The 27524-nt window shown below is 37.2% G+C and overlaps 1 protein-coding gene across 13 annotated transcripts in view; it reads right to left on the bottom strand.

Moving 5' to 3' along the window:
- LOC121326771 (dedicator of cytokinesis protein 10-like) overlaps nt 1-27524 on the bottom strand; it is an 87998-nt gene that overhangs the window by 19618 nt on the left and 40856 nt on the right. For 8 of the 13 annotated variants that reach the window (XM_041270246.1, XM_041270250.1, XM_041270251.1 and 5 more), the window contains exons 4-38: nt 23827-23909; nt 21019-21091; nt 20429-20554; nt 19804-19938; nt 18593-18776; nt 17852-17937; nt 17606-17689; nt 17272-17427; nt 16629-16847; nt 15934-16056; nt 15332-15414; nt 13751-13873; nt 13585-13667; nt 13025-13212; nt 12737-12802; nt 12264-12356; nt 11344-11467; nt 10903-11024; nt 10737-10823; nt 10327-10419; nt 10007-10125; nt 9422-9491; nt 7743-7856; nt 6602-6673; nt 6043-6189; nt 5872-5955; nt 5222-5318; nt 4741-4776; nt 4127-4302; nt 2807-2923; nt 2486-2603; nt 2110-2231; nt 1626-1740; nt 1113-1179; nt 35-82 (exon numbers count right to left, since the gene is read on the bottom strand). In XM_041270246.1, the coding sequence (XP_041126180.1) occupies nt 35-82; nt 1113-1179; nt 1626-1740; nt 2110-2231; nt 2486-2603; nt 2807-2923; nt 4127-4302; nt 4741-4776; nt 5222-5318; nt 5872-5955; nt 6043-6189; nt 6602-6673; nt 7743-7856; nt 9422-9491; nt 10007-10125; nt 10327-10419; nt 10737-10823; nt 10903-11024; nt 11344-11467; nt 12264-12356; nt 12737-12802; nt 13025-13212; nt 13585-13667; nt 13751-13873; nt 15332-15414; nt 15934-16056; nt 16629-16847; nt 17272-17427; nt 17606-17689; nt 17852-17937; nt 18593-18776; nt 19804-19938; nt 20429-20554; nt 21019-21091; nt 23827-23909 (3833 nt within the window). The remainder of the gene's footprint in view (nt 1-34; nt 83-1112; nt 1180-1625; nt 1741-2109; nt 2232-2485; nt 2604-2806; nt 2924-4126; nt 4303-4740; nt 4777-5221; nt 5319-5871; nt 5956-6042; nt 6190-6601; nt 6674-7742; nt 7857-9421; nt 9492-10006; nt 10126-10326; nt 10420-10736; nt 10824-10902; nt 11025-11343; nt 11468-12263; nt 12357-12736; nt 12803-13024; nt 13213-13584; nt 13668-13750; nt 13874-15331; nt 15415-15933; nt 16057-16628; nt 16848-17271; nt 17428-17605; nt 17690-17851; nt 17938-18592; nt 18777-19803; nt 19939-20428; nt 20555-21018; nt 21092-23826; nt 23910-27524) is intronic. The other 5 variants (XM_041270244.1, XM_041270255.1, XM_041270253.1 and 2 more) reach the window with 1 other exon arrangement.

The raw sequence follows: 27524 nt of genomic DNA, 5'->3' as shown, positions 1-27524 counted from the left end.
TTAAAAGGTTATACAATATGAAACAAGCACATACCTTGCAATATGTCTCTTTCCCAAAAAGCGAAAGTGCTGGAGACATAATCTGAAAGCAAATCAAACACATTTAGAGCTCATGCTGGTATACTAGAAGACAGTGCTTTATTGCTGTATTGCAAGGATGGGGTTAACTTGTCTGAAGGAACTGTAAAAACTGCACAGTGATTAACGAAACACCCTTTCTTCCGAAGGCTTTTGTTTTGGATGCTTTAATCGTTGAGCACTGGTGAAATAAGAATACAGTACATGGGAAAGACTGAGAACTGAGCCAATAATATCGTCAATGAGTCCAAAATAAAAGACGCAGCACTGCAATATCAGCCATTAAAGCAAATTAAATTTTAATTATTAATTATGTTTTTACATTGCATCGGCACACTGAATATTCCTTTGATTTGACATTCACTAATAGTTTATAGGTAAATGCAGTTTACAGAGCATTTTCATAGTCTCCTTCAATCTTTCTGTAAAATACCATTAGTCCGGAAGCACCTTGTCATTAATATTCACTGCCACTGCCTTGCTTTATGGGGATTTCTATTAGGCTTATGAAGATTTGTATCTTAAATCAGTAGGCAGCTGGATTACTAATGAGAGCTGAAACCGGAACACAATTATTTAGAGCAGAGCTTAATAAAAAACTATCTATAAAGTCCAAATATCAGGCATGAACAAGCTTTTTCTTTATTGCTTTCTAAAAGGAATTTAAGCTTAATGTATGTTGAGACATCTGATATATATATATATATATATATATATATATATATATATATATATATATATATATATATATATATACACACACACACACACACACACACACACACACACACATATATATACACACACACACACACATATATATATATATATATATATATATATATATATATATATATATATATATATATATATATATAAAATCAGTTTTAATTTAGGGGCTCCCACATGCACTTCATGTGTTTCATCCTTGTTCTGTAACATTCAAAGTGTTTATTCTCTTTTAAAATGTTTGCAATCTTTACACTGGAGGAAACGTCAGTGTGTGAGAGATGAAAGCAGAAAGAGCTACTTACTCTAAAATGTTGAAGAAGTCTGAAATCTCTTGGTGAACAGCTCTGTGCCAATAAGAGACTATCACATCTGCAAAAACAGGGAAAGTCTTGTAGAATACAGTATTTTACAGGAATACATCACTACAACAGCATTCCTGTACATATAGTTTTCATGGTTTAAGTGGAATAAAAAAAATCACAAGAATACTTTCACTGGCAGAATGAAGGCATAAGGTGGACAGAGAGAGAGACAACGACAAGAGGAGTGGGCAGGATAACAAAATGCACAAGCTTAATACAGCTGGTGTGAGGGTTTTCTATTTTATTTACACCAGTGCAACATGTATGTTGGCTAATCCAAATGTCTGTAAAGAGTATGCATGGTCCTGTAGTAATAAAAGTATTGTGGATTGCCTGTAAACCTGTGTGTGGATCTCTCAATTTTCCATCCCAATAGCTAAGCAGTGCTCTTTTGCCAAAGAAGCAAGCCCACAGCCCCAAATCAGGAGATGGCACTCCGATGAGATACTTTACCCTCAGAGATCGTCTTCATTATGTGAAGGAAGCACATGAGAAGACTTCTTGTTTCTGCCTGGTCCAGCTTGTCGAAGCGAAGAGCTGATCCAATCAATGACAACGGCCTGGCAAACTGAAAAAAGGGAAAATGATCCATGTTAAACTTGCTTGATTAACACAAACACACACACACACACACACACACACACACACACACACACACACACACACACACACACACACACACACACACACACACACACACACACACACACACACACACACACACACACACACACACACACACACACACACATACACACACAGGTTCAGGCACAGAGGTACTCAAAGTTTTATAATATATGATTCAAAACTGTCCTGTTAGCTGTATTGGCCCAGAGATATCTACTATTAGACCAAGTTCAAAATACAAGAGTATTTAAGACCACAGTGGTCCCTTATCGGACGGAGCAGAGTAGATGAACAGATGCAGATGGAGTACCTTCTCACAGGCATCTGTCTTCTCGCTATTCTTGTCATTGTTACTGGGGTTCGACTCGATGCTTATCAAGGAGGCCCTTGAGTCTGCATGGTTTGCAGTAGATACCGCCAGTGATGAAAAGGCTGTTAATATGAATTCAGACATTCATTGTGTTACTTTGTATTGCAGTAAAGAAAAGCACTTTATGTTAAGACAACCTACCATATCAATTTAATACATCAAACTGTTTATTGTCTGTTTATTTCATGATTACATGACTATTGTACAAATAAATATGAACCAACACCTTTTATATTCTTATATTAAATGACGTAAACAACAAGAACGACATACCAGCCAGAAATCATATAAAGACACGTTAAAGGTCTATGCCTACCTGTTATTGAGTTTAGCACTTCTTTAGAGAATGAAGTATCCACTGAGTTTGCTTGTCTCAAAGCTGAGGTCATCTGATTCTGCAAACCCCCTGCTACACTGAGGTCATCTCTGGAGCCCTGCATTCCAAAAAAGAAATCAGGAAAGGAGGAAATCACCATTAATAATATGGCTTCATTTAGTTCTAGTACTTTTTAGAGCATTCAAACCGACTCAGTATTACTTTTTCTGTAGTAACTACAATAAAGTACAATTATCCTAAACCAGCTGAACAAGATACAGAAAATGATTTAAAAAGGTGGGACCCAAGATTCAAACTCACTTGATTAGAAGAACTGAAGTTGAATGGGAATATGTCCCTCATGAAAAACCTTGGCATGTTGTCAAGCAGCATTCCATACAGTGGCAGGTACAGGGATGCTATCCTTGCCTGCTTGCTCTGTAAAATAAAAAGACATTATTGGTGGCGTCAGGTATGACGAAAGGAGGCCAGAGTAGCAACAGCAAGGAAAATCGACAAGTCCTCGCAGCTGTCAGGTGGGAAGCTGCATCAGCTGCTGCAAGAGCCAAGTGTTTAAGAAGCGCCCTCTCTGAGTTTAATTACAATACACCCTATTTGTGTCATTCCAGTTTCCCACTGTGCATTGCACTGTTTCCTTTACTGGGGGCATCCCGTTTAATTGTTTCCTGTTGTTTCTCTCTGTAAATAATTATTTCATTGTATCAGCTATGATCACTGTCTCTGGAGTTGGAGAAGAACGTACACAGATGAACGCAAAAACATCTGTCTACTTAAAAATATGGTAACACTTTAAAATAAGTGTCTGTAATTCCAATGTAACCAACACATTATTTCCTACTGATTCCAAATGAAATTACTATTGAATTCAAAAGTCACAAGCAGGAGTTCATGACATACTTTCATGACTTCATAACATTTCCCTTAATACACATGAAATAATCATAAACAGACACTTTAAAATAATGTCTGCTAATTCATTATGAATACCAGCTGAATACCACAGGGATAACACTTGAATATCTGATGCACTTCCTCTGAGTTCGGAAGTCATTCATTTTGAATTCAGCCCTGTTAATCCATGTGGATTTAATTGCTCGTATTCATTCAATTTTCCCATATAAGAAACGCTGTTGCTCATGTAAGGCATGCACTCATGTATGAATGAACACTTCCCATTCCCCTGGTGGGCGATATTGATATAAATTAGTGAACAGCAAACTGTGAACTCATTAGGAATTGATGGAGGGGAAAGGGGAACCATAATGTTTTGAAATCAAGATGAATGAACAGGGCTGAATTCAAAATATATTACTTTATAACTCAGAGGAAGTGCAGAAGCTTTGCAGGTGTTATTCCTGTGGCATTCATCATGAATTCATAATGTATTTGCAGCCATTATTTTACAGTGTTACTGTTTTACCTTTTCTTTGAAGAACAACTCTAAATATTATTGGTAAGCACTTAATTGTAGAAGACAGGAATAGCACAATAAGAACCACTTTAGTCCAGTGATATTACTGTTGTACTTAATCTTGATGAGATGCAATTCAATTGCTATACAACTACTACTTCAGAAGCTAAAAAAAGGAAGAAAAAAAAAGCACACAAAAAAGCTCATACTTTATCTGCATATCTGTCATCTAACGAATGCTTTGCCATGAGGTTCTTCAGAATGGCCAGAGCCAAGTGTCTGATATCTTGATCCTCCTGCAGCGCAAAGCCAACTTCCCGGAGCAGCAGTCCAGTCAGGAAGTGCTTTCGGCAGTATTCATTGGTCAGGCTGTATTCCGGAACATCTGTGGAAAAAGGACCACGATTCAACTAAGCCACTAGAATTGTAATAATTGCAGATATAGTAAACTGGTGTTGGGGGGGCTATGCCATGTCATTACTGTAGAACAGAAACCAATTTGTTTAAACGGAAAAATTAATAATGAAAACTCTATCTACTGCTGTTAACATTCCCCAGACTGTTATAGTATACACTGTACATACTATTATATTATACAGTGCACTGTAAATAATTGGGACAGCTCTTTTGATGGAAAATTAATACTACCTGAGCGGCCAGACCCAAATGAAAAGAGAAAGCTCACTGATTAGAAACCTGAGCGCTTGTTCATTGTCGATTTAGCCTGAGAGCCACTGATTGAGTATTAGCATCCATTTTAGAAACTGCATCATTCCTTGTCTTGAAATCCAGACTACAAATAAGGACACATTAGGGTACATACCTTGTGTGCTCTCTGTTTGTGAAGGGGATGCCTGGTCTGTGTTAAAGGAAATACAAAGGAGTGAAGTGTTAGTATTGTAGTTTAGGTGCAAAAACCTCATGTCATGTCATTTAATTTAGCAATCTCATGAACAGCATTGTGACTCTGGGCTAGATTCTCAAAGCTACGCACTCCAAATTATCATTAGCATTATTGTTGTCTAATGGGAAAAAAAAAAAAAAACCTAAACACCATTACAATTCTGAAACAAATTTGAAACAACTCACCACTACTCACAAGCAAAGCATCAAATGTTCAAGCTGCTTACTTCTGGTTTGGTAACTTTATTGCTTGTGTTATCATGCTAATGACGTTTTGGAGTAAATAGCTTTGAGAATCTAGCCCACTATATCAAAACAGTATGTTGAACACATTGGGGAATACAGTGTAAGGTTAAATAGACTCTCACTGTACAGGAGACCTTAACGACCTGTCATATTACCTGTGATCTTTGCCGATGGTATAGGCAGGCTGAGAGGTATATGGTGCTCATGGTTACAGACTTCTCGAAGGAACTCAAACTTGAATTCACACAGAGTCTGAAACATAAGGTGAAGTCAGCAAACTGACAGCAAAAGCAGGTACCATCAGATTGTTCATAATTCATAACAGGGAGGGCTGGGCTGGGGAGTATCCATCAGTTTTATTTTGGCAATATACAACATACATAATATAACCTATATACTGTAAAATTAGCATCAGTATTGACAAAACTCTGAGATACTTGAACCCCTTTTCTAAGCTGGGAACAGGAGACATACGACATCTGGAATACAAATTGTTCTGCCAATGTCACAGAGACAGTAGGGAAAGCTTCCAAACTAAAATAATAGATCTGCACTTTTTACACTCAATCCAGTTCATATGGTGTTAACTTTGGCACAAAACGGATAGCATTTGACAAGTGCAAATACATCATTTTACAAGCACAATTATATAATGTACAATTGTGCTCACATACTATTTGCATAGATTTTTTAAAAATCTTTTAAGCACAGTGGGATTTCAACTTAGACTGCTGTCAAAGATGAGTCTAAATCTAAAATGTGAACAAACTGGGACTAAAAAAAGAAATAAAATAAAAAGTATTACCTTATTATCTCCTGACGCGATCATATTGACGTAATTACTGATAAGTTTAAATGTGAATCCTCTGTCCATGAATGTGAAACAGCGCTGTGAAACAAAAGACATGTGATCTTATTATTTGATAATAGTGGTAAAGTCAATGAAAAAAACAATCCTGTCATCTTGCTGCCCTACCTTAACAAACATGGCAACAGCAAGGTTTGCATTCCGCGTTTCCTCTTGAAATTCCTTGTTTTTCCAGAATACGTGATCCGACACGTTCATTATCAGTGTGTCCAACATGTTGGGGTACGATGCAGGGAATCTCTCAGAACGGGGAAGCTATTAGTAATACAATTATATATATATATAGATATATATATATATATATATATATATATATATATATATATATATATATATATATATATATATATATATATAAACATTGTAAAAGATACAAGCACAAATGCAATTAAGAACACATCAGATTTTATAGTGAAATAAACTTTCAGGCAGAACCCCTTTTTTTCCAGAGGTAGCTAAAACAAACTTAGTTTTTTACACAGGAACGTCCTGCCAGCTGCATAACAGTTTTCATATTGATCTGCTTGAACTTGAACACCACTGAGATGAAACAGGGAGGGGGCCACACTGCCACTGTGACCACAGAGGTGTTGTGAGTGCATATACAGGGTCTCATTTACTATTTATTATACAATATAGTTCAAGGTTATAAAGAGTGTTCTCTTACCGCTAGGTTACTTGAATCCACCAGATACTGGGCCATTGACTTCACAATGAGCTCAAAGAAGAAGCACAAGTACTACGAAACAACATAAAATATGTCAACATACTGTTCATTTTGATGTACTGTAACGGCATGTGACTACTTTGGCTAATGACCTTATATTGTGTGCTTATACAATATTGACCTCCAAGTGGTTGATGATCTTGTTGAGGAGCAGAAGGTGGGAGAGGGGAGGGTTCGTAAGTATATATTGTTTTATCATATTGAGCTGCTAGGGTTTTGTACTAAAGTATTTTATTACATAGGTCTCTTCCCACACTGGCTTCTGAGGCAAAAAATGCAATCAGAACATTGTAACATTAAAAAGCTAGTTGAATAACACTAATGAGTATGGTCAAACTACTGAGAAACTAAGTATTTTTATTTACTGTATTTCAAATAATAACAAGTAAACATGCAACTTATTAAAGGTGGCAAATTTGTCACAATTGTATCAGTAGACCTGTTTCCAGACAGCTGTGAAACCATGGAGGGTGGGTAAAGTGCAGCTAGCACCTCTGAGTCTGCTCTGTGAAGTTGGGCAGTGCAGGACAGTTGCTATCATCCAGAGTACCAAGCCCAGGTCTGAAGGGACACTGTTCTGAGCTCGGTGTTGCTATTCAGGTCAGAGCAGTGCTCTATGAAATAGCTCTGTGACTCACAACGGTACAGTGAGTGAAAAGCAGATTTAATCATGTTTGAAAGCTTGTCACAGCCTTTTAAAAAACATGTTACATACACAGATGTTGCAGGGGGCTGAATATTCTGTACAGTACAACACAGCATCATCTCCCATCATGTCACGTGAGATTTGTATGTATATTTCAACCCGCAATCCTACTGATCACTGCTTTGTTTCTATAGCAAAGGGTCTGTGTTATGCATGCATTGGTAAGATTTTCTTTATCAGTCTCTCTTGATGTATCCTTGTAGAGCCACACATATCATTTGTTTTTAGTTGTGTTGCATTTCCAACTACAGTCTGAATTGCTATTGTGACTCCAGTTTCATCTGCCACGAGATACCAGGTCAATTCTGATCACCACTACACATTGTTATGTGACATCTGGCAGACATAATGTCAAATGCAACGTTTTTATTTTACCTTAAGTGTATTTTTAACCGGTACTTGTTCATTGGTTTTTAAGATGGAATTAATTCCCTTTGCAAGCTCTTCATGCACTGTTCTTGAATTGTGTGATTCTGCCTTGAACACAAACTGCAAAAACAAAGATAAAAAATAATTTAATATAACAACTCTAGCCACACATTTATATGTAATTGTATTTATATAGTACCTTTCATTTACACATGACTGCAAAGCATTTTACAAACCCTGTTACTGTCAAGACTATTATTACTATTATTACAATTGCTATATTATGTTTCCCAATGTATATTTTATTGAGTCTTCAAACAAACAAACAGCGAAATCAAGAAATACAATCTGCCAACGTGGCAAGTATTGCCTTGGTGTGTTTTTTTTTCTTCTTTTTGCTATTTAAATTATTTACCAAAACAGACTGTAGTATCTCCAGATTCCTAGATAAAGAGCCATATTCAGAAGCAGTATTGCATGCTAATGCTCACTTAATTAGGCACATTTAAGTAAGGACTAACATGCAAGTGTTGTTCCTGAATATGAACGGAAGACTTTAAAAGGGTTACACTAGGCTGATTTTGCAAATGTAAAATGTACACTACACATGACTCTGTAGAAATGTGAGGCATTTTGTTGTGATGTTGTTCAAGATAATATTCTTCAGATGTTCTTTATTACAGTACACTCCTCTATCCCAGAGACAGACTGTGTGGCACAGTGACCTGCTCTAGCAGAGACAGGAGCTGGTGTAGCTAAAGGCAATCCCAAAGCTAGTCTTTTGACAGCTATCATGCGCCAAGGAATTGCTATGGCAACCACAGTCCCTAGCACCAAGGAAAGGGCCCTCTGCCACTGCTCCAGAGGGATCAACTGTCTCATTATACTGCTGCTGCTTCTGCTGTGAGAGAATGGAAGCCTGAACTTTTCACTATTAATCAATAAAATCTCAACAAGAAGCGCACAGTACTGCTCTCTGTTTATTATCATTCTATTTAAATTCACTTAAGCCTTCTAGCCAGGCCTGTCTCCCTTCCTATTGCTTCAATACAGTACTTATATATTAATAATCCATGCCCTGCAAATAATCCATGTTCTCTCTCTCTCTGTCTCTCTCTCTCTCTCTCTCTCTCTCTCTCTCTCTCTCTCTCTCTCTCTCTCTCTCTCTATATCTCTATATATATATATATATATATATATATATATATATATATATATATATATATATATATATATATATATATATATATATATATATATAGTGGTGTGGTTTCTCATTTCCATTAATACTGGCAGATAGAAGCATATTAACAAGCCACAGCTCCTAACCTTAAACTTCGATAACACGTCACAGAAATAAATATATACATATTATTGCTAATATACAACAGAGGAGCTGGACAAAGGCATACTCAAACATTGTATTCCAGCACTCTTTACTCAGTGCAAATATCTTGAGCGTATGTATCAAGTTAATTTATTAACGATGGCAGCAGCATTGAGAAACGACTGAATGTTATTTGCATAATAGCTGTGCTTGTTGGTTCTATATTGACCTGCTCGATGTGTAATCATTGTGCTATATACACAATATAAAAAACTGTTAAATGTCGTACGCCCTGTGGTTATGAGCAGCTATCGAGCAACACCATACTGGCTATAGCGAGCTTTGCTTCATACTGCACCTTTTCGTAGGAACGGAGGTAGTGGTCAACATGCTCCTCATGGCACTTGGCAACAATGTGGACAAGCACTCTGAAAACAATATTGTTGTGTGTGGTTAGCAACAGGTACAGATGTATTACTTGGATCAACACTCCTCTAGTGGAAGTAAGACATACCACATAGAACACATGCGTCTTACATCCTCTTAGGGCAGACAGGTTCATGCTCACACTCTGATGTCCTTTGAGGTTAGATATGATTTTAAGAGCTCTGTTGAGGCCATATGGGTGTTTTAAACTTGCTATAAGTGAAACGTGAATGCATTTTCTGCACAAGGACTATAAGATCAGATCACTGAAAATGTTTCCCATGCTGAAACTTAATCATATTGGCTTGTGAGATAAATGCTAAGAAGGATCTGAAAGGCCATGGATAGCAGATTAACATAATGGCTAATATAAACTGACAACAGTTTGTGAAAATAGCTGTTCTTATCATCAAATTAACAATTGTATTGGGGTATGTCAAGTAATTTTATTTTTATAATCTTCTTACACAAAGCATGCACCCTGAATACCGAAATCCCTGCAGTTCCCCTTTTTTACCTGGTGGTGGTGGTAATGATCTCATCCTCATCATTTTGTATCAGAACCTTCAACAGCTGGTTGAAGAGAACAGGAAGGAACCTTGTAATCACGTGGATCTTCTCTATACTCTGGAGGCCCTGTGTACAATAAAACACAACCCTGTTTTATTGACTTTATTTCACTTTGACAGATTTTCTTTATAAAATAGATATAAAAAATAATCAGATGACTACTAAACAGCACATAAGTACAAATGGTTGTGAATTTAACTAAAAAGCAATAATAATCATAAAAGTAAAAAGTGCTTAACATTAATGAGTCAAGTCAAGCCTTTTTACCAGCAGGGAGTTGATGAAGTTTGAGGTAGGAGCGTGAGGAAGTTCGGATTCTCTTTTCTGGCACTGCTGGAAGAATCGGTTTAGGTGTTGATCCTGTTGAACAGAAAGAGAAATTAAATGAATGCGAGAACATTACCTGCTCATCCACAGCATATACAAATACCTGCGCTTTCAATGTCTTGTCCTGCCATGTCTTTAAATGTATTAAATGTATATAAAATGTGCATTATAAGACATACATGTGCTAATAAATGCACAGAATTTAGTGCTAATGCAAATCTAATGTACATAACAAAAAAAAAAAAAGTTCAGGTGTGCCGTATTACACTCATAATAAAACCAGGAATGGATCAAGCATGCTAAGCAATGGGAGTCTTATTTCCGTCCCTGTACATAAAGGAATCTCTTACCTGAGTATATACAGTTGACACTACGTGTGTGGACACCTTGAACACTGTCTTTCCATTATCTACCCATTTGATGTCAGTTCCGTTTTGCTGTAAGTTAAAATGCATTCAGTTTAGAAATGTTACCAACATTACAGCATGAAACATCTGCACTAAAATGTACACTTACTTTTCCTGACCCAGGCTCCTTGATGTTGAGGTACCCAGAAGGTAAAGTGTTAGCCACTGAAATGCTGTGCTCTTGAGATACAAGCATGCCTTCTTTCAATAGTGACAGCCAGGCGTACCCCACTAAACAAAAGGGAACACAAACTCTTAGGAGCATGCATCCAAAAGGGTCACGCACATGCTTTCAGGCTGTTACAACTAAACATAGAATTAAATGGAAACAATTCAAACTATTGCTATATTCATAACATGTCATTAAACTGCATATTTCCTACCTGCACTTAGCACACAATTCTGAGCCTCTGAGGATGGAACTTTAACTTTAATGGTATTACAGTAAATCATAACAGCATATTTATGATGAGACCCCTCAGCATGGGCACAATGGTTTGCAGTGATGTCTTATACTCTACTCAGAAACATGTAAAGCACTCGCTTGTACCTGCTGTTTCCTGTGTCTCTTTCTTTTTGGCGTTGGTTTTGGCGTTGATGTCACAGGTCACATGATAGAATGAAAACAGAAGGTGATGTTTCTCATGGAGCTGTGCGGGGAGCTCAATCTTCACCTAAACAAAACAGAATAATATTATATTCCATTTCATTGCTGAATACAGGGCTTTGTGAGAGCTTAACATATCCTTAAACCTAGTAAAAAGTGGCATCAGTCCTGTTGTGCATGAAGCGTATTAATGAAATTACAGAGATGATGTTTAGTGTCAATTGAGTTCATAATACTGAGCACCAAAAAGGCAAGCACTTGCACGAATAGGCAACAACTATAAAGGATGGATAATAAACCACTGAGCACACTATACGGTTTAATGCCGATGTTTTGTTCATCATTAATTCAATGTATGCTATGAATACCGATCGTTTAAAAAGACTACATAATAAATTATGGATGTACAGCATGTTTTACAGCACTTAATGTCTGTGTGGCAGAGTGCTACAAACTACAAAATGAAAACAATTTACTAATCTGCATTACATTATATAAAGTCGGGCAACACTGTAGCTTTTATAAAGTGCATGCATTTTGAAAAGATCTTAATAATACTGTACATACACACTCCGATCGCTATTTATGTGGCTTTAATTCATGATACTGCAATGAGTCTTTGTATGCATAATGTTAACCCCATAAGGCACACAAGGAATTGCTATCTCAAATATCACAACCCTGTTTCGTGCACCTCATTGCAAAAATAAGAAAGTTAGCGTCCTTTTTATTTGTGGGACACATATCTCCCTTGGACCTTAAAGGGTGAAAGCGTGCTGTTTAAACGGGTCTAGGCTCTTACTAAAGAAGACAACCAGTCAGGAATGATTATTAGTTAAAAAAATGAATGCAGAGAAACTGACCTCATCATAGAAATCTGGGTTCTGAGAATGATGCAGAACGGTGGTGCAGGCTGTCGCTGTGAACACAGGTCCTCCAGGCTTGCCATAGATACACTACGAAAATAATAGAGATGGTACAGGACAACCACATTTTACAAAAGCATATCAGCCTTCCCTTCAGAGATGCTCCAATGTTACAGTATTTAGCATTGCCTTTGAACTGCATTGTACACCTTACTAAATTCTTATTCACACAATGCAATTCAGCGCACATTATTTCATGATAATGCACAAACTCAGTTACAGTCAGGCCATGTTGACAGGACATTGCACACATAGTACCCCTTCACTGTGTTCATCAGTTCACTGTTTTTCTACATGTAAGACATAAATCAAGATATTGAGGTAGCACTGTGCTGTTAGAATAAAAAAAAGCTATTGCTGTCATTGTTTTATCTCACTTTCATCTTTTTAAAAACCGTGATGTTACTAACCTTCAAAGGTTTGGCACCTTCTTCATCTGAACTTCGAAACTCCACGTAGACTGCAATGTTTCTTGCCTGCAATGATGTTATCAATAGGTGTCACATAGCCATTAAAGGTATCTTCCCTGACATCGAAGGACATATTAAAACGTCACTGTGTTTCATGATGCAAATTGCTAATTAAATTGAAGGTTACAGATAAGATGCTCATTTCAGTGACTAAAGAACAACAGCTTTAACTGTTAAACACATTCATTCACTAGTCAGTCAGAAAATAAACACATGTGAAAGCAATACCTTTGCAAAAAACTTCTGACTGTCGTATTTCAGATGCTTGGGGTAGATGTAGATTTGGTTCTTGTAGACTCTGAATGGGTGGGAATATTTGGTAGACTCTCGCACAAATTCTTCAATTTCTATTGTAGCTTGATGTTTTTCAGAGTCTTCAAAAGGCTTTACAGGAACATAGGAGGATGTAACGCAGTCTGTAAAAATAGACCACCAAAAGCAATATGCTTACTGAATCTGCAAAAAGGTCAGATTTCTTTGATCAATGCAGACTCAGACTCAGATTTGGACATGAAACAAGCATAACAAAATCTATACTGTTTGATATTTCATATTCCCTTTCTATTAAATATGAATGCAACCATATATGTAAGTTAAAGAGGAGTATTTACAAAATGAGAGTGAAGGCTAAAGAAGCTATTTTATACAAATGATATACAGGAAATGCTGACTCTCAATAGGCTCATGATCTGGGTTTCGACATGCTGTATCTGTATTGCAGTATCTAATATTGTAGGCAATAAAGCAAGCTAATCCGCTGATATAAGAATGAATGCTGGAGCTCATACTTGGGTGCTCCATCGGGACACAGTCCACAGTGATCTCCACACTGCCAGGTATGCTCTGCATTTTGCTGGTCTTCTCTGCCCTACTGACAATAAATGAATATGTTAAAAGCTCCTGGGGTAGACAGACAGAGCATTGATTCCCAGAACAGTGCCTGTGTGTCATTACCTCCGGTACTCAGATATTAATTTGAGTAAATCCTCTGTGGAAACCTTGCTGCTGTCTTGCTTGAACAAGGGTGAGAAGCGGGACTCTCGATCCACTGTGCCCTGATTGTCTTTGAACACCGGCCTGCAAAGCAATGTGGAGGAAAACACTAGTTAAAGAGTCCTGTGCATAGAGTACCATATATAGCTGTAATTCTAACATCTTTTTTTACATTTGCCTTACTGTTTTATGATGTACGCAATCATTCTGATTGGTTCTGGGTTAAATAAAAGATAAAAATTACGTTCACATACATATATATATTTTTAATTATGTCTCAATCTTAAAATTCTAGGTGATGCTAAACTTCTGGCCAAATTTTGTCCATAGCTGTAGATATAATGCTCCTATAGCATGTCCCCCAGTTCTCTATACTAGTGATTCATGCAATATTTCTACAGTAAATACAGTACCGGTGTTGTTCAAACTGTAAACAGCTTCTGAGTCTAACTTCTGTTTCTGTCTCTCACTATTGATACAGTATCTGAACTAAAGAAAAGTTGCGCTGGCACTTTATAACACAGACATCTTATTCAGCAGTTGTTTTATAACTAAATAAACATTAGGCACATTATGTGGTTATACTTCCTAATGTATTTACTTTTTTGCTGTGAGAGGAGCTGCAGCTTTCTAAGGGAGACGAGACGCTACAGCTTCACTTCAGCCCCGCTCCGGCAGACTGGGACGAGCCCATTACCTCTTCCCCTCACCCGACCAGCTCTCCTTCTCGCACTTGGTTTGCATGTCTGACACTTAGAACTGAACTCCCGACCTCTGTTTTACCAGGCTATTTATCGTTTAAAATAGCTCATTAAAATAATCCACGAATGGGAATGTTACCTTTTTTTTTTTTTTTTTGTAAAAAAATCTATCCTTGATTACATAATGCTTTATGCATGGTTAATTCACAGAAACTGAAATGTTTGCTTCACTATACGTGCATTATAAAAAAAGGAGTTATTTTATTTTGTATTTTAGTCAGATATGTGTTGTTCTGTGTCCCGTGGCGCGCACCACCTCCCCCGGTGTGTCCCCGGAGACCAGCGTTATAGCAAGGAAGCATATATATATATATCATTGGGCAAAAACATTTCTCAATATTTGCTTGGAAGCGTTCAACAGGAAAAAAGTTTTCTATGGACCGTGGATCATCCAGATCCAGATCATCCAGCCTTCTTCCAGTAGTTCACTTACTATAATTCATTTTAGTGGTAGCCTCATCACTGTTATGGTACATTTAAGCACTGCTCATCTCTGCACGTGTGAATTCATGCTGCCTTGTGAAATAATGTAGCATAGTAGGCTGCGGAATCTAGATAATTAAATTATTTATCCTTGTGCATCCGCTGTGACCATAACTGCATAGAAAAACATTAAAGCATTAGTAACAAGTAGACTTTCCACAAAAGCCTTTGGTTAATGTGCAACACAATCTTACCGATTATTTAGATATGAACAGTAATGTAACACTGACTGTAGGGCTGTGGGTCATAAATAGACTTCACACACTGGTATTGCATTAACACTTATTTTTAGCCTTACCTTATTGACCAAGCAAACGGCATTCGGTATTTGCCCAGCTTGCTGCAAAACTGCTTGTTGGATTTTAGCGTCTTCTGGATGGTCTGGAAAAACCAAAGAAACAAGAACATTCTGTTATTATTATTATTATTATTATTATTATTATTATTATTATTATTATTATTATTATTATTATTATTTTAATGTTGCAAACATGATTTGAATATAATATAGTATTATCCCTTTTGTTATGCTTTCTCAAAATCCATTAAAAAATGTAGTGCCTCAATAGATTTTATATTTAAGATACTGGTAGCTGTTACTTCACAAGCCCATGCTGACTATATCAGCTTGATATGTGTTTGGTTACATACAATGAGCATACCAAAATATGTATTTTTCCCCCTTGTGAACATCCTTGAGCTTAAACAGACTTTTGAAGATCTAATGTAACTTTCATTATAGGAAATGACAGAAAATGACAGAAAAATGTGTTATATTCAGTATCTGGGCATTCTTTCCATTGTAATCCACCGTTTTCAGGTACTTGATGAAGTCGTCTCAAGTTGAAGTAACAGAAGCATGCTAAAGCAGAAGCAGTTTCACTTAAGGAGTCGTGCTACCTTGCTGGAGTCTGTACTCTTTATGTACGGCTCAGCTCCGCTGGCAATGCTCCCCATCAGCACTTTTTCTATTCTGGCCACCAAAACGATATCAGAGTGTGGGTTTGTAACTGAGAAAATCGCCTGCAAGAGAAATCCCAAGCTGGTTAAATTAACAGCGGATTTAAAGCCAGATTGGCATCGTTTATTAAGGTATTACAAGCTTATCTGAAACAACACTGAGCGTTTTTTGAGGTTGCTTGAATGACGCGTTCTTTGTATCCAATCCCAAAGAATTTTCATCGGCAAAAAAAATATTTTAGAATGTAAGCCCCCTATTATAAGAAGAAATGCAGGGCAGAAATTCTCAGAGGAGGGGTGCTCAGGTCTACTTGCATTCGGCTCCACAAATTAAGGGCACACAATCTGCATAACTTGTATGGAGTACCAAGCAGAGACACTGCTACAAAGTTCAGGTCATTCAAATAAGCAACAGAACATGCAGTGTAGAACACTTACGTGAAAGCTAATCAAACATCACTACACAATTTTGTATTTGTAATCAGTAATCGTTATAACTGAAGCAACAACAGCATTAGGAAAACCAGGAGGGAAAATGCATTTTTATTCAGTTGTAACTGCTGTTCATGTGCTGTAACACGTGAGTATTTCTGCATCTCTTTCCAGTACAAATCCATGCTGTAGCCGGAGTGTACCTGTTTTGGGTAGCGCAGCCAGTCTTCCTGAAGCCCTCTCAGCTGACATTCCCCTGGTCTTCTTTCAGCTGGAGAGCTCACCCCATTCTCCACCACCGACGACGAACCTGAAACCATCTCCCGGACCAGGTCGTGGTTCAAATCCACGTGGAAGTCCGCCGACACCTTCCGGCCTTCCCGGATATCAAACAGGGCGATGCTGATGTAGAATGGCTCGATCTGAGGAGTTGCAAGCATTACAGACGCCATGTTAAAGAATGCATGGGAACCCTCAGGCAGGTTGGGCACCAACTGGGATCTGTCTGATCTGTGTGATACAAAAAGCTTGGATTATATCTGCATAATACAAGAAGCCTTGTGGACGAGACTTGTGATTAGCTCAGCATGATCAAAACTAGAGGTATATAGGAATTGGATCTGGTTACACGATGCGTTTTTGGACACAAACATGTTTTTACACAACTTTCGGTTATTGACACCCACTTTCAGTTCCCCCCCTCTCCACCTGTTTCAGGTTTGGAATCTTCATATTTCCATATGTTCTTAGTAAGAGCAATCATAGGAGTATGTTTTAATTTGGTGAAAGGTGATGAGGACTGAAAACCATGAATTGATTTGGTTGAAGCAAGGATATCAAACTTACATTGGTTATCGGTCCGGTCTCACTGTCACTGACACAGCCCTGCAGTGTTAGGTTAAGGGATTTACATGATATCATCAGCCTCTTGCCGATTTTCTCTTCCAAAGGTTTCACTATGGACTCATTTGATGAAAACTCAGACTTCTGCGCCTTCGGTGCCTTAAGATCAAACAGAAATTAAATTGCATTTGCATTCAAAAGACCAGAAACATTTTCAGCTGGTTTAACAGGCCCTGGGGCTGATCTTGGACCATACTGCCTAGCACAACATTAGCTAGTTCATGACTAATGCTAAACTAGTCGACAGTTAATACTCCACCACAATGCCAGCACTTACCGGTAAGTCAGGATCAAGTGAAAACAAGTTAAGTCTGTTCTCTGTTCTTGCCATTTTAACTGTGTCCTCTGTTTCAGTGAGGTACTGCAGAAATAAAAGAACAAGCTTCATTTGTCCATACTTTTTGAAGACATAGAAACCTCTGTGTAACTGGCACTTTATAACTGAATATGCTTGATCGACATTCACATGCATTGATATTGTGAAGGGAAACAAAACACATTCCATTGAATAGTCTTCAGTTACCTTTGCCAGTTCTGGATTTATACTGTCTTCTGAAGACTGGTCTGCTTCAGGAGGGCAGCTCTCACATGGCGTCATGTCAGCTGACTCTAATTTAAAGAGATCAGTAATAAGAGAAACCATTTCCACTTGCTTCGCTCACACAAACGTTTATTTTGAAGATCAGTCGCTGATAGAAGTTTTTTAAAATTGGTTTCTAGTTGTGAACAATTAGGAAGCTCTGAAAACATGAACAATAAGTTTATATACAACACATACAATAATTATTCATGTTTTGTAATAAAGTAAAAGAGAGGTCATATTCACCAAACTTTTTTTTAAGGAATATTAGTTAAGGACTGTTTTTTAAAGCCCATATTGATTAATTAAATCAAGCTTCAACTCCATAGAGAGTGGGATAGTTTATTCTCAAAATATCTATTTAAAACAATTCCTAAAGTCTTGTGAATAGGGCCAACTCACTGAATAGCCAAAAAAGGGTGTCTTTCTGACTTCCTGACTTTAGAGGGAATGGTACCCAGAGTGTTTGAGGATAACAGTGGACAGCAGCTCCCAAGAAAGAGCTAGCCTGCCCAGTGCAAACACAGAAAAGAGGGACATAGACACAAGGGTTAAAGAACTAGGGCACTTCCTTAATGGAGACAAGTCGTATTACAGTCTGAAAAGGTACATTTATTACCATGCTAAGAGGAGCTGCCATAGGCTCTTCTGTGTCAATGACACAGAAATATTTTCGCGGCTCACCTGGCTTACTGTCTGTGAGGTCGATGCTTTTCCTGTCCTGCATTGGCCCTTCAGGACTGATCTGCAAGATTCTGTTCAGGGTGGAAATCCAGTCGTCCATATCCTGCTCATTTTCAGCTGCCAGGACAAAGTATGTCACATCATTCATTTTCAGCTCGAAGGTATACTTCCTCACCTTGTGGTTCTGTAAAAGTGTTTGATTAAAGAAATTAGCATTAGATCATTAGCAATGTTATTATCATATCTATCTAGCTATCTAGATAGATAGATAGTCTATAGATATATATATATATATATATATATATATATATATATATATATATATATATATAGTATATATATATATATAGATAGATAGATAGATAGATAGATAGATAGATAGATAGAAAGATAGATACCAATTTTCCACAGCCTTTTATCAACCTGCACGTTTTGTTTTATTTATTTTTTTAGTTTATTTTTTTAGGTAGAAAATTGAGTGAGTGAAAAAAATAATTGTCACAGAAAGTGTCTCATTGGAGGATCCTTTTTTTTTTTTTTTACAGCAACAGTTGCATTACAGTTCCTTTTAAACCTTGCCAGACTATTAATATAGGAGCATTCAAAATTCATCAAGAACTTACATTCTTGCTTTGGGATTTTTTAAAGCTAATATTATGAATACAAAGTATAAAGGCACAGGTATTAAAACAGGATTGTTGAGCTTCATTATTATTATTATTATATATTATTATTATTATTATTATTATTATTATTATTATTAGTAGTAGTAGTAGTAGTAGTAGTAGTAGTATTTCATGGGTAGCATATTTTGAGGGACACATATAACACAGCAATTTTATCAAAGAGGAAACTTTTATGGTCACACATTATCCAGTTCCATTCCACCATTCTACTTATTTCAATATGAGTGCATCACTATTGAACCTTGGTTGGTTTGATTACAGCCTGATACTTCTAAGGCAGCAGTTTTCAGCCCTGGTCTTTAGCCATTTGCATTGCAGTCTGGTAATGAAGACAGACCCAAGAGCAATGACTGTATCTGCACACTGTGTCTCAGAGACGTGCTGTTTTATGCGCATTGAAAAAACAATACAATTAAGCAAAATTGTGCTCCTGGTTGAAACCGTTGATGGTACCCAAGAAACAGGGAAGCTCTGTTAATGAGACCAGCTTTAATAAAGCAGAGTTCAAATGGGACTGTAACTCACCTGCACCACACCAGTACAAGAATCGAGGAATATACACCCTTTGGGCTCTTTTGAGATTTTCTCATCTTTGTAAAAATTCATGATGTATGAATTATCTGAGAGCTGTGTGAGCTGGAAATATCTCCTTTTGAATGACTGAAAAAAAAAACAAACACAAACAAATATTACAAATTTCTAAAATGTATACATACTTTTTTTTAAAAAACATAAGTATTTTTTTTAATTAAGGCAATTTCTAAATCACAAATACATTTTTGCATGTCAGATTTGTATTATTTTGAACAAAATAATGTTCCCCTATCAATAGCTTTAACTATAACTTTAAAAAAAAATATATATGATTGATTAATAAATGTTTCATATGCATGAAACATTTCTACACTGCAGTTAAATAAACAGATGCCAGACTAGCAGACAGTGGCATACATTTTAAACTTAAGAGTTAACATGTAGTGAGCAGAGCCCTCTTTACATTTTGAGTGTGTGCTCCAGTAGTTGACAGTACCTGCACGCTGCCACTTGCAGCTAAGCCTATGCACTGTATGCACAGACATCGTGTCATGATGCATGTGGGGGATGCGAAGCTAATATTAGCACACAAAGCAGTGGCAGTTCCTATACATACCCGAACAGTGATGCTGTTGTTCACAGTGCTGTTGAAATTCCCTTTATAAAGCCAGCCAGACTTGAAAACGCCAAACCCTCCTCCCCCTCCACCTCCTCCTTTAGAAGACGACAGGGATGTCGTGTCCTGTGAAGACAAGCAATGTTAGCTTTATGAGGCTGCACCCAAAGACACCCCATCTCATTGTATTACACAATTTCTGTTTCAAATGTATTATATTAAACTAAACAATATGTTAGAGATTCTCAGCTTTGTTGGTCAAGTATAGGTCAAGTATAGGGCCTTGACCCTCCCCTCCCAGACATGGTAAAGGATTTTCCAGGAGTTCTAGCCTGAAATACAACTGGTACAGAAATAGCCACCACTGGATGCTGGATGCTCCAAATCACATAATAGCCAGGAGCTGTCTAAATCACTACAATGAGATGAATAACAGTAAAATATAATTACATACATGTCAGAACAATCAAGAAAGGGGCCTGTCCTAGGAATCACAGTAATATGATGAATTAACTTTTGTAAATCTGTGTGCTATTCACATATGTTGAGGTGTACAATGAACAGATGTAGGTTGAGGGTGATGTACTTACTTCATCTTTATCAACGTCTTCATGATCGATTTCAAAAGAATGTGATGGCAGCTTCTCTGGTTTGTAATGTTTCCTGTAAAATCGAAAATGCATCTTTAAGCCATTGCCCAGTTGCCCATTAACTAGCTCATGCAAAACAGATTCAACTCCTTAGTCTTCAATGAATCGATACAACCGTATCATTCATTCTCCAAGCACTGCATTTTGCTCTGTCTGGCTGTCCATTAAATTACATTAAATCACTTTTACATTATTTAAGAGCGAGTTCAGTACACTAAACAACTGTAGTAGTGTTCAAGTATTAATTTTTAATGTTACTGCTATATAACGGAATGGTCTTTCTTATTACAGTTAGAAAAATGCAAAAAGTATTTTACGGGAAACCTTATTTATAATTCACAGGCAGTTATCTCAAAAGAAACACACACATCGATAAAGTGGAATAAACCTTTCTGAAATAGATTTGAAGTGTCTGTCCATCCATGAGTCTATCTGGACAACACAGGACACAGAGGCTGTCATTCACAAAGCAATGGATTACTGTCAGTGTGCATTAATATGCCCATATATATATATCATATATATATATATTATATATATATATATATATATATATATATATATATATATATATATATATATATATATACACAGCTCTGGAAAAAAAATTAAGAGACCACTGCAAATTTTTCTTAAATCAGCATCTCTACATGTATGGCAGGCACACCTCATTCTACTGAATGAGATACTGATTAGGGGATCACCTGAACCAAATCTTATTTAACGAGGAAAAGTATAAAAACCACTCCAGTGGTCATCACTATCCTCTTGCAATAGGACCAGCTGGATGGCAAAACAGTGCTAGTAGTACCTCAAAAGTAATTGGAATCAAAAAATAACTATTGACCATGCCCAAAGAGTTGAAAAGGAAAGTTTTGAGTGAGGAAAAGAAGGGTTCAATTCTGGCTTTACTGGCAGAGGGATACAGTGAGCGTCGGGTTGCTTCCATCCTTAAAATTTCAAAGACGGCGGTTCATAAGAACAAGGTCAAGCAGCACACATTGGGGACAACCAAGCTACAGACCGTCAGAGGGCGAAAACGACTCTCCACTGATCGAGATGACCGCCAACTCATTCCAATGTCACTCAGCAACCGTAGGATGACATCAACTGACCTACAAAAAGAATGGCAAACGGCAGCTGGGGTGAAGTGCACGGCGAGGACGGTTCGAAACAGGCTCCTAGGGGCAGGGCTGAAGTCGTGCAAAGCTAGAAAAAAGCCCTTCATCAATGAGAAGCAAAGAAGAGCCAGGCTGAGGTTTGCAAAAGACCATAAGGATTGGACCGTAGAGGACTGGAGTAAGGTCATCTTCTCTGATGAGTCCAATTTTCAGCTTTGCCCAACACCTGGTCGTCTAATGGTTAGACGGAGACCTGGAGAGGCCTACAAGCCACAGTGTCTCGCACCCACTGTGAAATGTGGTGGAGGATCGGTGATGATCTGGGGGTGCTTCAGCAAGGCTGGAATAGGGCAGATTTGTCTTTGTGAAGGACGCATGAATCAAGCCAAGTACAAGGTTGTCCTGGAAGAAAACTTGCTTCCTTCTGCTCTGACAATGTTCCCAAACTCTGAGGATTGTTTTTTCCAGCAGGACAATGCTCCATGCCACACAGCCGGGTCAATCAAGGTGTGGATGGAGGACCACCAGATCAAGACCCTGTCATGGCCAGCCCAATCTCCAGACCTGAACCCCATTGAAAATCTCTGGAATGTGATCAAGAGGAAGATGGTCACAAGCCATCAAACAAAGCCAAGCTGCTTGAATTTGTGCGCCAGGAGTGGCATAAAGTCACCCAACATCAATGTGAAAGACTGGTGGAGAGCATGCCAAGACGCATGAAAGCTGTGATTGAAAATCAGGGTTATTCCACCAAATATTGATTTCTGAACTCTTCCTAAGTTAAAACATTACTATTGTGTTGTTTAAAAATGAATATGAACTTATTTTCTTTGCATTATTCGAGGTCTGACAGCACTGCATCTTTTTTGTTATTTTGACCAGTTGTCATTTTCTGCAAATAAATGCTCTAAATGACAATATTTTTATTTGGAATTTGGGAGAAATGTTGTCAGTAGTTTATAAAATAAAACCAAAATAAAAATGTTCATTTTAGCCAAACACATACCTATAAATAGTAAAACCACAGAAACTGATAATTTTGCAGTGGTCTCTTAATTTTTTCCAGAGCTGTATATATATATATATATATATATATATATATATTATATATATATATATATATATTATATATATATATATATACCTAATCTCGAACACTGACATTAATTCTCCACACTCTAATTCTCACTAATCCACATGAACACCTATTTTATACCTTCATGGCTAGACCATTAATGAATCATTTAACCATGTATTCAGTTGTCAGTTCCAGCCACATTCCCACGTGTGTTTACAGGGAGGATTTTAATTCACTTCCTGCCACACACCACACAGATCAATGCTCTGACAAAGATTTCACCCTGCCTATATAATTGTCAAATGCTACCACTATTCTACCAATGCTGCCCTTGAGATACTATTACCCAACAGTCAGATCCATTACCATTGTGGTGTCACTGCACTGACATTGAAGATCAGTGCTTAAGAGATTTCCACTGAGCTTGGTTCATGTCAGCTAGGCAAATACAGATAGAATACACACTTTGTACTAAAATGGTCAACCTTATAAAGTTAGTCAAGCCTTGTTCCAGTCATTGCTTCTTATGCATTGCAAAAGAACCCTTACCTGGGCAATAGCCGATAATCTCCCGAATACTGCTCGTGTTTATAATGGACAACATGCCACTGGGAGTTGTAGAATTTACAGGCCTGAAAGAAGAAATACAAACACATATCATTGTTGGAAGAGATCATTATATACAGAAAGCCTTAAACACATGGTGAGGCCATACTGCTGTCAGTGACCAGAAAATCACATGTACTGCTGTACTGCCATTGTGCCAATGAGGCGTCAACTTGAACAACAAAAAAAAAACAAAAATCTCAAGATAGTGTTTTAAAAATGTATTATACAGTGCGTCAAAAATGCCTTACAAAACAGACATTTTAATGACATTCAGCATTGCTCATCTGGCAAGGACAATTATAAATAGCACAATAGAACGCTCTTCGGATAAAATCTCAAAGATTCGTACTTGATGATGTAAATAAGGCCTATTTGCTCTGAATAAAGAGGGTTTGTAAGATCTTGAATTTTATAAATTCAACCAATATGGTTATTTGTGAAAGCAACACAGCTTCAATGGATAGTGTTACATGTTTTTTTAATGCTCTGTAATTATAGAAGCCTTATGCTGTTGCTATTTTCGAGACAACAGATATACCACCATTTTTAAAATAATGTAAACCTCAAAAATTATTCGGTTCATTTATGTGTAACTCAGTACATGAATCACAAAGCCACTACTGAAACACTGTATAAAGGCAAGGCTTACGTGCCGACTTAAAACAAAATGTTGTATTGTTATATTTGCATTAAAAAATGCAGTTCTATCCCCTGTATGCTCACCTGCTCAAAAGTACAATGTGTGCGTTAAACATCCGATAAATAAGTTCTTTCACTTCTCATTTTAAACATCTGGAAAATCCCAGATGCCGAAGGTTACACCACAACTACCATCTACGAAGACACACCGAACAAAACAGTAGAGAACTAATTGACCCCTCCTCAGATTGTGGCACAGCATGTGACTGTGTGTATCTGTTTGTGTGGGTGTAGTTTCAATGGTCCAAAAATTGTTGACGATACACAAAGACTAATAACAGTATGTTTGGCCTACAGCAGAATTCATTGATCAGTAAAATCAGAAATAAAAGGCGTCCTTTAAACAAATGCATCATGAGTCATTCAGTGACCAGCTCTTATGCAAACAGTATAGTATAGTAAGCCACCATGGTATTAATACAACTGATAAGATCAAGAACCTACGACAAGGAATTCCCAACACCAAACTTCTTCAAAACTGGACGAGTGGATACAAATAGGTGACAGGCACCTGCACCTCCACTATATGTCTGTCACAAAGAAACGTAAACCCATGACAACACTGTATAAAGCACAACACCAGTCAGCTTTTCAAGGTCATTGTCACATTTATTAGAGCTAATAGAGCTTAAACCCTGAAGCATTGGAACCTAACGTTGAGTTTTTATTATTTTTTTTTTACTTCTTTTTTTTTTTTTAAGTATACATTTAAGTACAATTGAAGCACAGACTACTTTTGATCACTGCTATAATTATTCACAGTACGTCTACCACCTAAGGGCAAATCTAGTCTGCTTGCTTAACGATTCAATGAAGTCTTTCTGAATTCATATTGCAGTTCACTCATTACAGTTCACTCAGCTATAAAGAGATCATTGGAAAGCTCCTGTCTGAATTCTAAAGAAAGTCATCTTTATTTTTGTGCTTTATATATCATGTACAACCCAGCTGGTTTCAATACATGCTCTTACAAGGGTGGAGAATTTTCATCTTTACACCCATCTCTTATAATCCCCTGCTGGGATGCAGAATCCTCTGTGACTGGGTGTGATGGGGTACACCCCGCCCCTGTGTTTATTTGTGTTGTTTTTGTATTGTTGGTGTTATTATGGTTATTGTGCGTTAGTATTAGGATAGGTGTGTGGCAGCAAGGCAGGGTAAAATTTTTGTCCGAGCATTGATCTGTGTGGCGTGTGGCAGGAAGTGAATTAAAATCCTCCCTGTAAACACACGTGGGAATGTGGCTGGAATTGACAACTGAATAAATGGTTAAATGGTTAATTAAGGGTCTAGCCATCCGGGTATAAAATAGGTGTTCATGAGTGTTAGTGATAATTAATGTCAGTGTTCGAGATGAGGTTTGTGTGGGTGTATATGTTGTACATGTAAATGTATTATATATATATATATATATTAATATATATATATATATATATATATATATATATATATATATATATATATATATATATATATATATATCGTTGGAGTTTAGGGGAATTTAAGATGTCGCGTATTGTGTGTATGAAACCGGCGGCTAGGTCTAAAAGTATATATTCTGTTTTGTTTAAATGTTTGTTTTGGCTATTGTGCCTTTTTTGTTTTGTTTATAATTTTGTAATTAAAATGGGCAAAGGCCCTGTTCATACTGGGGTATAGTGGAGGTCGTATTACACATAAAGCTTTCTGTTCATATACCCAGACAGTGACTTTTCCAATTGTAATGAATTTTCCTAAATAATTTGTCCAGCTGAAACTGCAAATTGGTTTTGATGAAATGCTTGGGTGATGTCAATCCCCTGGACACACAACCTCAGTACAAAAAATCCTAGTGACACCACTGGTTTGCTGATGACATAAAAGGGGCTGTTATCATCCATTGATAAAATACAAAGCCATTAAAAGGTCAGATGGCAATGCTCATTGCAATGAAACTAGGTACAGGCAGTTAGAAATGGATAATAACATTCTAAAATGTACCACCATTGCCCTGAATACAACCAACCTGATTGTTACATTCAAACTTCTGAATCTTAAACACCAGCAGAAAGACAAACTTTCACATAGTGAAGTGTGTGCCTGTTCTGTGCTTTGCAATTAAAAAACCATGCACATCCAATATCAGTTAATGTTATTGAGGTCAGAAGCAATAAAGGGTGGAGTACATCACGGGTGATGTAAATGTTTAAAAAATGAACACTAAACCATTTTAACTTGAGTTTTTTCATCTTTCTATGAGTCAGCAATGCCGTGGGTAATTTCATCAGCCTTTGGCCAGCACGTGCAAGGGGTCTTTTAAGAAACATTGAACTTTGCTACTAGTGTGTATTTAGTTATTTTTATGCATGTTACAAACCACAACTTAAAGTTACTTCTTTACTTGGCCAAATTAATTTAACAAAAAAAGGGACAGGTGGAAAATGTTCCAAAACTAAAAAACAAACAAACAAAAAAAGATTTATAAATGTAAAATGGCCACAATGTACAACAGCAATATATATTTCTAGTTATCAGAAGGTGCTACTAGAATGTGTTTTTTGGCTATAAAAAAAAAAAAAAAAAAAAGTGGAAAAACATATAAATTGACTTGCTTTGTTTTTTTTAAAAACTTTTTAAATGGACTGATTGTGAAACTGCTCCACATGTAGACTGGTGATGGACTGCTGCCTGACGAAGAACAGAACCAGCTGATTGCACTTATGGATCTACTATTGCCCAATTTAAATACAGTGGCACTGCCATTCAGTTTCATGACAATCATAATTGGCACACAGCGCCACCCAGCCCTTTAATCAATTAATTTTCCACTTCCAACTGCCTACCCCCTCCACCCCTTAACGAGTTACAAATAAATAGTGACAACAATTAGAGGCTAAAAGTATCACTGTAGCTTGCAGCAATACCAGTGGCTGAATTAGGACATGGCATTACTGTTACGT

The sequence above is a fragment of the Polyodon spathula genome, chromosome 14, assembly GCF_017654505.1.
Source record: "Polyodon spathula isolate WHYD16114869_AA chromosome 14, ASM1765450v1, whole genome shotgun sequence".
Taxonomy (NCBI): domain Eukaryota; kingdom Metazoa; phylum Chordata; class Actinopteri; order Acipenseriformes; family Polyodontidae; genus Polyodon; species Polyodon spathula.
The sequence above is the reverse complement of the archived record's forward strand: the minus strand, read 5'-3'. Positions and strand labels throughout refer to the sequence as shown.